General features: G+C 35.0%; 1 protein-coding gene across 1 annotated transcript; it reads right to left on the reverse strand.

Annotated features, from left to right (window-relative positions):
• Positions 1-1,352: 1,352 nt before the first annotated feature.
• On the reverse strand, positions 1,353-14,637 carry LOC104608372 (coiled-coil protein). The gene is made up of 5 exons (XM_010274336.3): positions 14,378-14,637; positions 14,146-14,195; positions 2,340-2,575; positions 1,988-2,117; positions 1,353-1,766 (listed from the first exon to the last, which is right to left on the reverse strand). Exons 1-5 carry the CDS (start codon positions 14,550-14,552, stop codon positions 1,632-1,634), a joined length of 726 nt encoding a protein of 241 aa, XP_010272638.1. The 5' UTR covers positions 14,553-14,637; the 3' UTR covers positions 1,353-1,631.
• Between the last annotated feature and the right edge of the window lie 3,815 nt (positions 14,638-18,452).

Genomic DNA, 18,452 nt, shown 5'->3' on the forward strand with positions numbered 1-18,452 from the left:
ATAATATGTTTTTTGGATTTTCCTAGTTTCTTCGGGGAAAATCCATAGATATAATACAAGCCTAAAACAGCATAGATATAACAATAAAATCAACACATGCATTTCAAACACCAAAACGTGTAGATCTACTAAACATTGAAGGATTCAACGAAAGAGAGACAAATGTTTAACTCTCCTCCTTGTTCTCCTATCTCGATACAAATCTTCAAATTGCCTTTTTAATACTCCTTTCATTTCTGATATTTACTTTGTGTGGATGTGTATTAAATTCTAATACCCCACATAAATAATATATATATATATATAAATTTTTTCTTATGCACTATTTCTAGGTACTAAAGAAAACTTTTTTTTATTTACTTCAAATAATATAATAATACGATAGAATTCACAAAATACAAACACCTTTTATTAGTAGTAATTTACTCATTTTGAAAATGCAAGTTTTCATTAGGGGTGCAAATAGATCAGATCATGATTATTAGTAGTAATCATGATTCGGATCTTCGGATCGGATTTGGATCGCCCCTATCCGATCCGATATATGTTATATATTTATTTATATAAATATATGCATAATACATATGTACATGTGTTATTTAGTTATAAATATATAATTTATATTGTGTTTTTGTAAATTTATTATATTATTTATTTGTTTATAAAAAACATGTATACATAAGATGAAAATAATAAAAAAAATACTTGTATTTTTTACTTTTCTTTATTTAAATTCATATATTTTATTTTTCTTTTAATAATTTATTAATTTTTAAAGAAAATAAATCAAATCGGATCATGTCTGAATATCCGACTTTCCAATCGGATTCCAATTCAGATCCTTGCCTATCAGATCCAATCGAATCTTCGGATCAGATTGAATCCACCATGAATGTGGCCAAATTGGATTCAGATATACCGATTCAAATCCGATCTAATCCGTTTGCATCCGTACTTTCATCCTGCAGAGATAGACTCCAGACACGCGTCTGATCCCAATTCCTTTGTCCATGTCAATGCGACAATGCACTGAAGACTAATGCATTCACAAGGTCCAATCAAGCAAAATCTTGGAACCTTGCGTTTCAAGTCCAGGGAAATCACTGCTGGAGAGTGGAGCCTCTTAAGCTCTCCCCGGAGTCAAATGTCTCTACCTCTTCATTCGACTGAAGTAAATTCTAGGACGTACTGGTTTAAATTTTCAACTTGGATTCTCTCATTCAAATAGTTGGGACAACTTGGCTTGGATGATAATGATGATTCTCATTCAAATCCAGGTTGAACTCATGTACTATACCACACAAGAACAATAGAAGAGATAATACACTCCATTCTGCAATAAAAGCAAAAAAGAAAATAAAATAAAAACTGTTCTTTTACTTCATAGGGAATTCTCAAAGGGCAACAAGCATTCTGGATTAAAACCATTCCTGGAGTAGAACTACATGAGCACTCTTGACTACAACACGTATATCACCAAGCCTGTAGAGAAGACAGATGCGAAGGAAAGCGCTATACAGACTTCATAAAATGTTATTGCAATTATGGGAGGAAGATATGTCCCCTCACTAGGCTTGTTAGAAAAGGCAATGAGAAGGGTTCAAATTGTTTCATACATGAGCTTGCACCATTTAAGGAGATGGAGTTGCTGTTACCGGAGGAAGATGAATCCCAGGTCTTGATACCCATCCTTTGCGATTCCTGTAGGCCTCAACAGCCTGCAAACGAAGTCTCTCATGCGAAGCACTTTGGAAAGTCTTCAATGCCTTCAAAAGCCACAAAGAATATTTAAAAAAAGGAAAAAAAGAACACTTCACAATCACATCATTACACTACAGAATATATAACAAAAAAAAGTTTAACATATGTTTTGTGTTTCCTGTGTTAAACGGTCATCTCATTAGCACAATTTTTTTTCTTGAAAACATCATTAGTAATTCTCAGTTTTTTATGTACATCAAAACGTTCAGTAGCATGGAGATGATACCTTGGGAAATGCTACCAACTTTGGTGGAGCTTCAACTATTTCTCCAAACTTGATCTCCTCACGCCCAGGGAAGTCTAGCTTTTCCTCTGTCTTGGCTTTCTTGTGCTTCATTTTTCTTGCTTCCAGGTACCTATATGAACATAACCTCTAATAATCTAACGTTTAAGATGATAAACAACATTGAGTTGACACTAAGAAAAAAAAAAATAACGGGAACAGATAAACTTCTCTCACTTTCCCATCATCTATCAAAAGATATCAAGAAGGCAGAAAAATTCAGAGCTTATTATTACTTAATCCTTAAATTAGTGTGGCTACACCTATTGGTAAAAAATACTCTTAAAATGCTTACCTTTTCTTGCGATCCCATTTCTTTGAGCCAACTATACCAAGATCTTGCATCGATACATCAAATCGGTGGTCTTGAACCTGCTTCCTCTTTCTCTTTCTTTTTCTTTTATCATGGTCATCCTTATGTGAAACTTTCTCATCATCATCATTGGATTTGAGAACTGTCACATTTTCATCATCACCATCCACTTCGAAATCACTGGTATTACAGCCAGATTTATCCTTTCGATTCAGTTTCTGCAAATGAATCAGATTTGAGTAAAATTTGTCAACAAAAAGATATACTTTTATGTTAGAGGAGTTTGGACAATTGAATTTCAATAAATTATGTAATTATTGGAACAACATCTTTGTGCCCCTAAATTGTGGTAGTTGTACATGATGCATATTTGGAAAAGTCAGGTCATACACTTTTTCTATACGAGGAGGATTAGCCCCTCCAATACCTTTTACATTAATGCAAATATTACATACAAAGAGATAAAAGAAAAGCCCCTAACGAATATTTATTTTCTCTAATTCCCCGTGACTATGATAACCCATAGTGCAGTAATTCATCAGCACACTGCCTAGACTCCCTTATTGTTAGTGTAAAACATTTAAGAAATGATCTCCACATTCTTAATTTTCTGAATAATAATGATAATTGATTTTTATCAGCAAAAATTATAATTGATTTGGACAATGCTCGGGACTCAGTTGTAAGGCTAAAGAACTGGTCATGAAAAGGCAAGCTCTTCCATCCTATAACTTTATTTATTTGAAAAAAGAATAGGATATATTTACAAGAATGATAAGTGCCAAGCGCTTCAATCACCCCAAAGCAGTGGAATCATGTAGTGTTAAAATTAAGATCAATCATAGAAAATCAACATATTAATGAGAAGAAAAGGCAAAAAAGTAAAGAAAAGGAAATTCAGAAAATATAGGGGGAGCCCCTTTTTTGTCCCAGCCTCCCAGGAAAAGAAAAAGGAAAGGAATGAAGAAAAAGAAGAATGTGTTGATTGGACAATTTTAAGTTCTTCCTTGCTTATCAGTTCGGGTTTTGAAGCCTTCAAGGGTTCAATACAGCATACACCAACACCTATTGTCTGAAGGTGTCTCCATGATACATTTGCAGCTTGTACTCTTTTTCCTTTTTTAATGAAATCTTTCCTTTTACTATCAAAAAAATACAGCATACACCAACATGTGTGTTGATTTAACCCTAACGTATAAGAAAATAATAAAAAGAAACTACTAATATAAACCCATAAAATGATTAATTTAGTGTAATAATGCCTATTTCATTATTACAATCTCAAAAATTAAAAATATAAAAATATTTTAGAGTGCCATGTAGAAGGTAGTTAAGTGAGTAAGTGAGGTGACCCTCCACCGATGCCATGTCACCTAGTGTTGCCTTGACAACTATGATATCAGCAAAGACTATTCATGCAAGACTTCACAAATTCCAACTTAACAGTTTTTCTGTTCAAGGAGCAGCATATGTTTGCTTCTTTGTTTGCTCTATCTTCCCTCAAAGAAAAACCAATCTGACTTTTTATTCCCTTCTCCACTCTTTCTACGTTTGGATGGAATTTGGGATTTTGTAGAAATTTGAGGGATTCAGAACTGGGCCTTGTTTCAAACCTTTTACAAGTTCTTGATGAGGTTTTCCCTGCCACTTTGCCTTGTTGTATTTGGGATTGGTTTTTTGGGTAAAATACAAAAACCTCCCTTGAAGTTTCTGACAATCATAAAAACATCCCCTATAGTTTCATTTTAAGAAATACCTCCCCTAAACTTTTGAGAAACTCAACAAAAACCTCTCGTCCCTTACCTTCCCAGACAGAAAATGTTAGACTGATGCACCAGTTTTTTTTTCAAATACCCATTCTACCCTTTTATAAATTATTTCACATGCAAAATTACTGAGATAACCCTGTTTTAACTTGACAACAACCTCCTTTAACGGTCATCTTATAATGTTTTTATCGAGTTAAAACAGGGTTATTTCAGTAATTTTGTATGTAAAATATATACTATATATAAAAGTGTGAATGCAATGTGAAACTTTTTTTGGACTAAAATTATCCCTCTACTTCTTTGTTGAAAAAGGGTATAAAAGCCATTTTATTATAACTTTAATGCCAGCTTTATTAATAGCTAGTAAAATGCCCATAATTGTGAATTTAATCCATCTCTAATGGTAAGGTCGAAAATGTAACTTCAATTATTACTTCCCAACCTCATTTAATCCCCTCTCGTTAAGTCTTATACTTAAATTATTCACTCCCATTTTATCTTATTAAATTAGATCTGTGTCAATATTTTTAACAATATAAATCTATATATTTTAAAACTGAGTCAAAAACAAAACCACTTTTACTTCTAAGTGGTGGCTAAGCAATTCAACCATCCAAATCAAATTGATCAACCTATGAAGTCATAGTTAGGTAATAAATTTTTTTAAATAAAAATAAATATAGAAATTACAAAAAAATGTAAAAAAAAATTAGACACGTTTATAATATTTTTATTAATCAAATAAAAAAAGTGTAATAAACAATAATTATTTTTATTGGTAATGAAAATGGAATACATAATTTAGAACTGACCAAAAATGAAATTATTTTACTGTTTGGCAAAGATCAATAGTTCAAATTTTGGGCCAAACATGTTAACCTTTAATGTCAAATAAATAATAAAAGTTAAAAAATATAAAAATACAAAAAAGAAAAAAAAAACATAAATTTTGCAAAAAAAAAATTAGGCACATTTATAATGATATATATTTATCATATTAAACAAAAAGTAAGTGTGACATATTAGAATTATTTTTACACGCAAAAATACAAAAACAATTATAGAAAAATTGAACAAATCGATAATTCTATATTTACACTACTATTAAAAATATGAATAAGATTGTTGTTAACCTTTAATGTCATAAATAAATAATAAAAGTTAAAAATATAAAAATACAAAAAAGAAAAAAAAAGCATAAATTTTGCAAAAAAAAAAAAATAGGCACATTTATAATGATATATATTTATCATATTAAACAAAAAGTAAGTGTGACATATTAGAATTATTTTTACACGCAAAAATACAAAAAAAAATTATAGAAAAAATTGAACAAATCGATAATTCTATATTTACACTACTATTAAAAATATGAATAAGATTGTGCAACTTTCTTTTAACCAAAATACTCATTTTTTTTAATTTAGTCTCTATTTAATTATGAGGTTTAAATTGTAAATTGAACTACTACTTTTCACCCCATTCAATTCACTCTATTTAAATCTTACATTTTTTTGATAAATGAACAAAAAAATATACACCAAAAAGATTAAATATTACTTTCCACCTCATTTAATCTACTCTAATTAAGTCTTATACATAAGGTATCAAATCCAATTTTCTCTTATTAAATCCTATATTTTTGAGTTATTTTTCACTAATAAATGCTACTAATTAGATCTATGTCAATATTTTTAACAATACAAATCCATATATTTTAAAATTGACTCAAAAACAAAACAATTTTTTATCCAAGTGGTGGTTAAGCAATTCGACCATCTAAATCAAATTGATCAATCTACGAAGTCATAGTTAGGTAATAATATTTTTAAAATAGAAATATAGAAAATTACAAAAAATGTAGAAAAATTAGGCACATTTATGTAATCAAATTAAAAAATAAGTATAATAAACAACAATTATTTTTACACTACTATTAAAAATATGAATAAGATTGTAGAATTTTCTTTTGACTAAAATACTCATTTTTGAATTTAGTCCCTATTTAATTGTGAGGTTTAAATTGTAAATTGAACTACTATGTTTTTTTCTTTTTTTGATGAATGATAACAAAAGAAATTTAGTTGGTTGACAAGGAATATGTTAGTGGTCACTGTACAGTGGGTGGTGAGATCAGCAAATACTTTGTCAGATGTGTTAGCCAAGCAAGGGGTAAATAGGGAAGAATTGTTTTGGGCTCAGTTGTGATTCTTGCTTTTCTTTCCTAGTTTACTTGTAAGATTCAAGGAGGGGCTGCAGCTCGCGCCTCTCCCTGGGATGTTGTATGAACTCACTCTAAATCTGCTTCTGAATTAATAAATTGAACTACTATGTTTCACCACATTCAATTCAATCTATTTAAGTCTTACATTTTTTTATAAATGAACAAAAAAATGATACAACAAGAAAATAAAACATTACAAAATGAAGAATCTAGCCAAGCAGTAGGGGTGCAAATGGATCGGATCATGATCCAATCCGATCCTTTTTGTCGAATTCAGATCACTCCCTATCCGATATGATATAACACACACATATGTTATTTATTTATTTATAAATATATTATATATTGCATTTTTTGTAAATTTGTTATATTATTTATTTTTTATAAAAAATGTATATATGATGAAAATAGTTGAAAAGATACTTGTATTTTTTGTTTTTTCTTTATTTAAATTGTTATATTTTAATTTTCTTTTAATATTTTATGATTTTTTAAATTAATTTGGAATGGCTTATATCCAAATATCTAGCTTGCTTCCTCATCGGATTCTCATTAAAATCCATGTTTATGAGATGTGATCAGATCTGTTGTTAATAGTATTGGATCATATTTGGATATACCTTGATTCGAATCCGATCCAATCCGTTTGCATCCCTACCAAGCAGGTAGGCTTGTCAATGATATCTGAAACATCACAACCCAATCCAATTATCACGTATTTGGATGAGGTATTATTTATGTAATCAGATTTGGATTTTGCAATCTACACCCAATTAATAATAATAAATATAAAATATAAAAACAAAAAATACACAAAAGTTCATAGAAAATTTTGGATATATTATTACTATCATTATCATCATCTAGAATCGTCACATGCAAAGCATGTGCATGCTTACTAGTAATTTATAAAAGGGTAGAATGGGTATTTGGAAAAAACAAGTGCATCAGTCTAACATTTTCCGCCTAGGAAGGTGATGGAAGGGAGGTTTTTGTCGAGTTTCTCAAATGTTCAGGTGAGGTATTTGTTAAAATGAAATTATAGGGGAGGTTTTTATGATTGTCAAAAACTTCAGGGAAGGTTTTTGTATTTTACCCTTTTTTTAATCAGCAAAATGAGAATTCCATTCACTTAATAGGATTGAAACAGAATTACAGCAGAAAGAAACAATGCATCAGAAAAAGTTACAATAAAGCCCAAAAAAGTTGTTGCCTTTGAACTCCCTGTTTAGCTAAAGAGTCGGGCATTCCATTTGCAGTTCTCCTAATCCATGTGAACAAGGCATTAAGTTCCCTTGCTATGCTTACTATCTCCCTTAATCGATGTCTGTAGATCCAAGGGACATTACTGCTTGAATTGGTCCAAGATATCACTTTTTTTTAGTCAATTCTTAAAATCTGCTTGCTTGGCAATCTTCAGCCCTTGTACAGAGCTAATAGTTCAGCTTTTAAGGAATCACCTTCCCCTAAGGTTCCTGAGTACATAGCCAACATTTTGCTTGAGGAATCTCTGATTACTCCACCAATACCTGTCATACCCGGGTTTCCTATAGAGCTCCCATCAAAGTTCAACTTAATCTTGTTGGGACCTGGCGGCTTCCAATCCATAACCTTTCTTTCCTTCTTCTCAGCAGTGTATTTGGGATTGGTTTTTCTCTCTCTTTGGATGCAGGTGGAACACCCCTGATAGTTTGGACAGGTTGTTTGACCCTTCTACCTCCAGGTGGCCAAAAAAGGGGGAGAATTTTGTGGAGATGCACAAGGGCAGCAATGATTTGGACGCTTTGGGAGGAAAGATACTTGCAAATCTTTGAGAATAAGAAAAGAAGTAAGAAAGTTGATTGAAGGGATTTTGGCGAAAGTGGCACTTTGAGTAAAGTCTTTGAATTTGTTCTCAGGCTTGACTTGTGATGATGTGATAAGGAAGTGGGGAACAGTTGCAGCCCTACCCTCTTCCAAGAAGAAAATTTTAAGAGATTGAGACCCTCCTGAGTCAGGTTTTATTGAACTGAATTTTGATGGAAGCAGTTTTTGTATCCTTCTGGAATAGGAAGGGTGATAAGAAATGAAAATGGAGAAATTGTGGGTTTATACTCAGGCCCTATTGGAATAGGTGACTCCACAACAGCAGAATTGACTACAGTGTTTTTTGGGATGCAAAAGGCATTGGAGATGGGGTGAGAAAGTTGGTAATTGAAGGTGATAAGAAATGAAAATAGAGAAATTGTGGGTTTATACTCAGGCCCTATTGGAATAGGTGACTCCACAACAGCAGAATTGACTACAGTGTTTTTTGGGATGCAAAAGGCATTGGAGATGGAGTGAGAAAGTTGGTAATTGAAGGTGATAAGAAATGAAAATGGAGAAATTGTGGGTTTATACTCAAGCCCTATTGGAATAGGTGACTCCACAACAGAGGAATTGACTGCAGTGTTTTTTTGGGATGCAAAAGGCATTGGAGATGGGGTGAGAAAGTTGGTAATTGAAGGAGATTCCAAAGTAGCCATAAGCTGGTTGAAACAGAATGAAAAGACTCCCTGGTACTTCAGAAAAGAAATCAAGAAGTTTAGAAGATTCTCAAGGGACATGCATCTGTTACTTCAGTGGATTCCAGGGTCGGCTAATAGACTAGCTGATCAGTTTTTTTATCAGCAGAAATTTAGTTTTATTTCATTCAATAGAAAATAGCGACAGTGGGGCCTAGTACAAAATGAATATATAGTAGACAAACCCTTTCCTTATACGTGAGTTACATAGAAGCCCAAAACAGGTGTCGTATTCTAACTCCTTGCTTAGAAAGGGAGTCAGCAAATCCATTTGCAGTCCTACTCTAATCCACTTAAATTCTGCCCCTATGTCCTTTGTTACCTGTTCCACTTCCCTTATAACACGCTTAAGAGTCCATGGGATATGCCTGTTTGTATTTGCCCAAGAGATAACTACTTTTGAGTCCCCTTCTAAGTTCTACCTCAATCGATCTGAAGCCCAACTGTTTGGCTAATCTGAGCCCATGCCAACTGGTCATGAATACAATGATAGTCTAGCTGATCAGTTAGCAAAACAAATGTCTCTGGGCTCAGTTGTAAGGCTAAAGAACCAAGGGTTTTCTAGGGTTGAGAGCATTGGATTTACAATGGGGGGTAACCAAGGCTACCCTTGGCTTCTAGCTGTGTTTTTACCTTAATAAAATTTTCCTGTTACTGATAAAAAAAAGCAGCATATGTTTGTTTTTTTTTATCAGAGAGTAGAAATTAATTTTATTAAAATATGACAGATTAAGTTACATAAGAAAGGGCTTCCATTCACCCAAGAATCAGAAATCTGAATAGAAAAGCTCAATAAATGGATTACAAAAAGCCCAAAACAACTGCTGTCTATAGACCTCCTATTTAGCAGTGTCAACCATCCCATTTGCAGTCCTTCTTGTCCAAGTAAAAGTGGCATTTAGGTCCCTTGCCAGGCTTTCTATTTCGCTTAAGAGCATGTCTATATATCCAAGGTACATTACACCTAGTGGTAGTCCAAGATACAACCAGCTTTCAATCCCCTTCAACCTCCAAGTTTTTAAAATTTGATTGTTTAGCAAGTTTTAGGCCCTGTAGCAGTGCCAACAGTTCAGCCTTCAGTAAATCCCCTAACCTTATGGTCCTGAATACATAGCCATCATTTTGCTTGAGGAATCTCTAAGGCTCTGTTTGGTTTGTGGGATGATTTGGGTGGGATGGGAAAGGATGGGATGGGATGGGATGAGAAAGTGTGAAGTTTTCATTTTCTATCATTTGGTTTATGAGAAAATTATTGAGAGAAAACATTACATAAATCAGAGTTGAAAATAAAACTATTTAGCTCCAAAAATCAATTGTCCCTCTAAAAAGTTTCGAACTCTCATTGAATACATAATTTTTCACATAACAACGGACCATTGCTATCCATGAAATGGCATTTGTGAGAAGGCACTTTAACCCACTTTGTCCTATAGTATCATGATTCATAAATTCTTTTTCTTCCTGTAGTGATTTCAAGTGCCCATAGGCTCCAAATTAGATTATAGGGATCATGACTGGTGACATGGGCTTGGATGAGACTATTCCAAGCAAAGGTGTTTGACAGGGAATTTGGTCGAACATATGGTGGGTGATTGCAATTTTTCAGGTTTAGAGGAGATTTAAAGGTGGGCTTCAACACTACTGGCTTGCCAAAGTTGGGATTCGTTTATTGGTTTCTGGGCTTTGAGCATTGTATCTGTTACAATTGAAGGGCATCTATTTGTTCTATAGTTGGATAAATTCTGAAAATAATTAATTATCAGAATGAGTTGAGTGCATTTGGAAATAATTTATGAAAATCACAATTTTAATCGAAGGAAGGATAGTGGTGTTTGGAAACATTTGGTGGAAATCATTGTATTAGGATAACAGTAATATCCATGTAGTAGACAGGGGAGATAACATAGAGTAAGAGATGGAGAGTTGAAGAGAAGAAAAGAGCACTGTTTTTTCAAGAAAAAATAGGTTATATCTTAATCGAAGTAAAATGGTAGAAGGAAATCAAACACTGGAGAGAGAGAGAGCATTGGCATTGGAAGTGGAGAAAACAGACAAAAAACTCTTTTAACAAGCAAGACCGATACTCTTTCCCTTTATTTTCTCACCAGGGTCGCACTGTTTTTGTGCAACCCCAAATCCCAGTTTTTGAGAAAGTGTGTCCCTCTATTTCCCATCCCATTTTCGTGTGCCTCACAAAACAAACATGGGAAAGTGGAATATTTTAGGAATATTCCATCTTTCCCACCTCTTTCTAGCAAACCAAACAGAGCCTAAAGACACCACCAATACCTACCATTCCCGGGTTTCCCATAGAGCTCCCATCAAAGTGCTCACCCAAACCAATTCTCTCTAGTATCTCTCAAGGAGAAGTGACCAATCAACAAAATCATAGGGCTTCTCTAAATCCAATTTACACACCACCCCCTTTCCTCTTCTTTTCCTCATTTTCACTACACACTCATTTGCCACCAAAATTTGATCTATATGATTTGTCTTCCCTCAACAAACTCTCTTTTGATATTGTGAAATTACCAATGGTAACACCTTCAATCTCCCAGCTAAGACTTTTTCAATGATTTTATAGAGACTTCTCACTAGACTTATTGATCTAAAATCCTTTGATACTTTTTGCGTCCTTCTTCTTGGGAATCAGAGCTATGAAAGTCTTTTTTTTTTCGATCAGCAAAGGAGATCAGAGCTATGAAAGTTGAATTTATTTCTCGAGAAACTTCCCCTTCATGATAGAACTCATTGAAAACTTCCAACAGATCTCCTTTGATAATGTCCCAGTACTCCTGGTAAAAGGCCATGGAGAAGCCATCCAGCCCTAGAGCTTTAGATCTTCCCATTGAAAAGACAGCTTATCTAACTCCTCAAGGGCAAAGACATTCTCCAATGTTGTTGTTGAGGCTCCACTCTAGGCACTCTCCACTGTTGCCATGTCTCTTATATGCAAATTTTAGAGACTAGTGATTTAGCAATCCTACCTAGGAGATCTATCCAAAAAAAAAAACAATCCTACCTAGGAGATTAGAGGGCCAAGAGTCACCTTGAAAACTATAACCATGTGCTCTAAGACAAGTCATTCTAGCAGTGGGAAAATTTTCCATTAGAACCAAAAGAGAGCCTTCAAATAAATATATCAAATGGTAAAAAACATCCAACAAGCTTTAAAGGCTAAGGCCAATCAGACGCTGGGAAATTTTGCAACGGAGTTGTTTGAAACACCAAACACATGCAGAACTAGAATGATTGAAAATTTATACTTTAGTTATGATACTTCAAAGGTTAAGAGATATAGATTTTTCTTATCTTCATAAAAAGGCTAAGGCTTTCAAGAATAAAAATAAAAATTTTATTAAAAGAAAAGGCTTGGGTACAGACAACTACCAGGGTGTTAAGATTACACCCATCCATCTACAGCACAAAACAAACAACAGAATAAAACACCAACTTAAGATCACAAAATAGAGTTAAATAGTTGAGAGCCCTCCCAAGATCAAACAGATTAAAATTCCTCATCAAGCATTTCTTCTTGTCCATCTCCTTTGACTCCTTCTTCATCCCAAGCCTCCCCTCCTCCCCCAATTGCAATCTTCTTCTCATTTTCTTCTCTCTTGCTCTTCTCAAAAGCTTTCCTAGTGAACTCCTCTCCTCCCCAAAAAAACAGCCTGCCCTAAACTCTTGCCCACTTCGACATCCCTATCAACCAAAACATCAATCTCCACTCCCCCCCCACTTCTCGCCCGCCCTGAATGATGTAGTTGTAATTGACCCCTTTTCGCTGATTCGATTACCCCTTTACTGGCCTCAACTCCAAATCTTCTACAGTAGCTGGCGGCCGTTGTATTGGAATCCCTTGAGACTCTTGACACTTGTTTCCCTTAATCTCTGCAGTTTTCAAACTCATACCTTTATCTTTTGAGCTTCTTTTCTTCTACACTTTCTTGAACTTGTTGGTAGGACCAGCACACCAGACCATTTTTCAAACGTGAAAAACTTTTGACACGTGGACAAGCTGGAACTTGCCCAGATCTCTTGCTTTCTTCAATGGTGTTGTGTTTTCTTATTTGTTTGAGGAATAGGTTGATTAGTTTAAAGGGTCATGATCGTATTGGAGTTTTTTTAAGAATTAAGAGAAGTTGATATTTGAAATTCATCTTCTATTCAATACAAGTTTTGAAAGGCAACTTGTGCCTAGGATCACAAGCATTACAGGATGTGCCACACCTGATTTGCTGCTATGTGTTGATGAACTAACCTCAACTGTAAGCTTTGTGGTATAGTTTAGAGGCTGCACCTCGTGCCTCATTGTGGGGAGTTTGTTCTATGTATCCTTTGATTTTTAATTAATAAATTTGCTATTACTTACCAAAAAAATATGTAGTTAATGATCAAAAAATGTTTTAATAAGTAGCTTACAGTATTACAGATTGTAGTATGATTTTTAGAGTTTAAATAGTTTATCCTAAACATACAGCGCTACAAACTTTGTGTTAATAACATGATGCTCTAATTTTAATATTTTTTTAGAATATACGTTTGCATGTTGTTATATATTTAATCTTTCACTTTTAAATCTTTTTTATAGATAGTATCCAGCTTTGTTTAAGTGCATGCCTTGCATCTCAGGCTGTAGGAAACACTATAGTTGCATTTTTTGCTTTTAAAACATTGACCTATTCAACAAGATGTGAATGCAATCTGTTCCGAGATACGCATGGCCATGTTACTGATAAGGTGTAGGGCTATCAACACATTAATTGATGATCAGAATTGAATCTTTCTAGTGTTTATCTATTTTGAAGTTGTTTTTGGTTTCTTTAGTTTTAGTATGACTAGTAGTGGATATATGGAATTGTTTTAGGAGTTCAAATCAATCTTGAGTGTTTTAAGGGTTATAAATGGGCTTATCTTAGTCAGTCCCAGCGCAAGAGTCACTTTTGGCTTGTTTTCAAGACCAAATTGGAGTCTATAAAGGGAGATCAAAAGTGTGAATTGATCAATAAAGATAAAGGTACCCTTGTTTGAATATACCAAATTAAAACTTAACCCATTTTCCTTTTTTTTCACGTCATCGCAATTACAATGACTATGGGGAGCTTAAAACCAAGCAATGTTTGAACGCAACAATGGTTTCATATCATAGTTTTTGCCATTTAAGAAAGTAAGAAATAAAAGTAAGGCATGACTGGTAGAACTCAGAATTACTCGTGACACTTTTAATGAACTCAAAGTAAGCCCCTTACTTGTTTTGGCCTTCGCTTGTGCTCGTCGCCCGTTGAAATCTGTAAAGATTCTGAAAGGCGCATGAGGCAAAAAAAAAAAAAAACCACTATTAGAAAAAAAGTAATTCACAAACAACTAGGAAGTAACAGAGAGTCAGACAAGTTCCAGAAAGATAAGAGCGAATTTTAAAGGTAAGAGGATTCTTCTCTTGTTAAATCAATCTTTAACTTCGAAGGAACAGAGAAGCAGTACCTTGGTTTGTTCGAGGTTTGGAAGCGATGGTGGTTGTATTGAACTCCATGATCCGACGGAGTTTGGAAGGCAAAGCATCGACCTCGCCGGGTTTCGGTGGAGGCGGGAGGCGAGTGTAGCCTCCATGAGCCGCTAGAAAGTTTTTCTCTCTCCGCCTCCGCCCTTTTCCTCCCATCGCTCTTTTTCCCGCTTACAGTTAACCTATTGTTTTTTTGTTTCTTTTTATCCTTTCTCACCCGCATGCCAAAGCCGGGGTAACACTGACAGTAGCTAATATTAAAGACCAGATCTGCTACTCACACAGGGCGCCCGTATTTATACATTATTATTCCCGGGAATGCATGGTGAGATGTGTCTGTGAGTTCAGTGTGAGGCGCCCTATGTGAGGAGCAGATCCCAATTCCTAATATTCACTTGTGAATACGGTTTTTTTTCCGAAAACGCCCTTAGGCAAATTCATAAATTACTCAGTTACATCATATTCCAGATTAAGAATTAGGAAGCCAAGAGGTAAAGACCAAGTTACATAGGAAGAACAGGAAATAGCATGCTTGGCAAGACAATGTGCAACTTGATTGCAAGATGTCTCTTGCAATTCATAATGAGAGTGTGGATACTTCATTGAGGTGTAGAAGAATCATCCAACAAGAGATGAATAACAAATTTTGCATCACCTTAAAAAAATTACGGAGGTTAAGCCTAAAGAAATGACAAAATTGATGCTCTCCTAAAGAGTTGTAGTCTCAATAAGCAAAGCTGAAGAAGCTTCCAAGGGAATAGCAGGAGCAAATAGAAAAGCACCGTTTGCTCCCCGCGTCACAATACCAGCTCCTGAAGTATTAGATGAAGTTGCTCCATCGAAATTTATTTTGACATAGCCAGTGGGTGGAGGAGTCCAATGAGATTGTTGAATTTTAGTCATAGCACCAACATCAGATGCTTGAAGAGCATAGATTTGGGAAGCAACTTCATTAAGTAGCATCCATTGAGTGTGAGCTTTGTAGATAATGATTTCAGGTCTCCAAACTTGATTTTGAAAGATGAGAGCATTACAGACAAGCCATATGTTCCACGGTATAATGACGAACTTGGTGCAAAGAGGGAGGTGGTTCTCATTGGAGTCCTAGTGCCGAGAAATCCATTCAGAAATCCACTCATTAACACTTTGGTGGGGATAGGAGTCGAGCGTGAAAGTGATGTCTAACCCAAACCACACTAACCGAGTAATTGGACAATGGAGGAATAGATGCTCATTGGCCTCCTCTGATTGCTCACATAATAGACATAAGTTGCCAATATGTCATAAAGCCTTACTGAATCTAGTTCTAATTGGAATAACATCTTGTAACATATGCCAGATGAAAAGCAAAAGTTTTGAGCTCATGGTGTTAAGACTCCAGAACTTCTTCCATGTTACTTAACTTGCAATGTAGTATGAATTAGATGTGCTGGCTTGGTCATCTTTAAATAAACGGTATCCAAAAGATGAGGTATACCTACTATGTGGAGTAGGGGAACAAACAAGTTTTGTCATTCATTACATTAGTAGCAACTAGAAGTGTGATGGAGATGATAAAGGCAATAGTAGTTGAATCATAAATAGATGTTAATAGATCTTCTCGCAAAGTCATTGTCGATTAATCAATCAGCTCCGCTACTTTCATAGGATGAGAAGGCCAGTGTTGAATAATAGGGAGGACCTCTCAATGCATCAATGTCCCAGCCATTACCTATTAACCAAGTATAGCCCTTTTTAATGTGTTCTCTACAACGCAACAGCCCCTGCCAAATATATGAGCCTGTAGAAATGTTGGGTAGTTCCCAAAAATTTTTGGATCTTAAGTACTTAGCATGCAAGATCTTAACCCATAGAGAAGAAGGAGAAGTAAGAAATCTCTAACCTAGTTCAATGATCAATGCCTGATTTTTTATATGGCATTCCCGAAAACCCAAGCCACCATCTTCTTTTAAACGGGTAAAATGGTTCCAAGATCGCGGAGATGCACTTTATTTGTGTGGGAGTCAAACCACCAAAAATCTCTACAAATGCCATCCATTTTCAAGCAGATCTGTTTGGGTAGAAGATACATCTGCATTACATATTGTGGGATGGATTGTAAAGTAGATTTAATGAGTGTGGTTCTGCCCACACGAGATAACACTCCTTTATTCAAACTACAAAGCTTTGCTTTCAGATGTTCAACCAAGAAAGACCATTTAGTGGTTCTTGAGTTTCCCATAAAAAGAGGGCCGCCAAGATATATCTCATGGCGCTGCATAATGGAAACACCAAATCGTGAGGTGAGGAGTTGTCTAACACGTCTATGTGTGATAGGACTGAAGTAGATCGACGATTTGCTGAAATTAACATCATGTCCTGACCATCGGCAAAAAGTGTTTAATATATGTAAGATGGTGGAGACTTCACGATGATTGCAACGTCCAAATAATATAAGGGTCATCTGCAAACATTATATGGGAGAGACGAACTCTAGAGTTGCCAAATTTGAATCCATGAAGATGGCCATTGTTAAGATTGCGCTCAAAGAGTCAAGAAAGCACCTCCATACACGTGATAAACAGGTAGGGGGATAATGGACAGCCTTGCCGTAGTCCTCTGGATGGAATCGTTGATGCAAAATCCGACAAGTACGATAGGATGAATGGAATAGTTGCTGGAAATGAGTGTGCAACATGTGAGAAATGTCCATGTGGTTTGTAGTCCAAGAGCCACCTGGACGTTTGAGACAATGAATTTGATTACGTCATTGCCTATTAGAAGCCATGATATGAAAATAACGAGTACACTGATCGCCATTAATGGACCAATTGATTCAGGCTCTATGTTTCCAATAACGCTCCTCTCTATTTAACCAAGTTTCTAATTCTTGTCTTAGGAGACGTTCTTGAGTGATAGAGGCATCATAATTGGAGTTGTAATAATTATTGTTCCATATCCTTGATAGTAAGTAAAGCCGAAATTACCACAAGTTTTATGGCCCCATTCATAGAGAATTTGCAGAGCCATGCTCAGGTTCATACACCCAGCTCTCCTCACTCCACAACAATTTAGAGTATTTATGCCATTTGCATTTTATATTCAGTAGAATGGAATGGTGATCACTACGGAGAGCAAGAAGGTGTTGAACATGGGCCTGTGGAAAAGCCTCTATCCAATCAGATGTTACTATGAAACGATCGAGCCTCTGGCTGATTAGGTGATTAGTTGATCGTTTATTGTTTCTCATGAGCATTTACAATCATATTGAGTTCACCACAAACACACTAGGGCTTCGTGGCATGATCTTTGTAATCTTTTAGTTCAAATAAAAAAAGCCCAACGAGACTGTGTTGAAGGATGGACATAATAGCAGATTAAGTCCCATTGTAGACAATGATGTATGTTTTGAATAGTACAATAGATAGCATGATCAGTAATTTTCTGTAGAGTGAGAGAAACTGTAGTAGCCCAACCAAACCAGACTCCACCTGAAGAGAATGAAGAAGGTATTGTGATTTAGCAACTTTGTTTTTTGTCTTCGAGATAAAGAATATGTCTGGTCGATGCTGTTGGAGGAGTCATTTCAGGTATGAAACTATCCGGTGATTCCCTCCCCCCTAACAGTTCCAACAAAATAGCTTCATGGATTGTGATGGGATAGTTTGGGCCCTACCACCACAGCCTCAGATTTCAAGTTTGATTCCATGGGAGAAATAAACTCACATGCTTGCTTTTTAAGATGGGGTTGCCCCCCCAACCGAATGGTACCATCAATCGATTTTGAGCTTTGTTTCTTCCGCAGTATAGGCACGTCATAGTGGGTGAGTTCATTATCCACTAACATAGATTGTACAGAGGATTCAAATGAAAACAAATCTAAAAAATCTTGTAACTTACAAATCTTTTCTGGTGACATCCCACTTGAAATTGGTAATTGCTTAGCTTTAGAGCATTTAAAAAGTGTATGATCCTTTTGAAATTGTATTTACAAGGCCAAACAAAAAAAGTTCAAAAAAGAAAAAAAAAAAACAAAAACAAAAACAAAAATCAAGGCACAATTTGCATAGCTATGAA

Source organism: Nelumbo nucifera, chromosome 6, assembly GCF_055504915.1.
Source record: "Nelumbo nucifera cultivar China Antique chromosome 6, China Antique-T2T, whole genome shotgun sequence".
Lineage (NCBI taxonomy): Eukaryota > Viridiplantae > Streptophyta > Magnoliopsida > Proteales > Nelumbonaceae > Nelumbo > Nelumbo nucifera.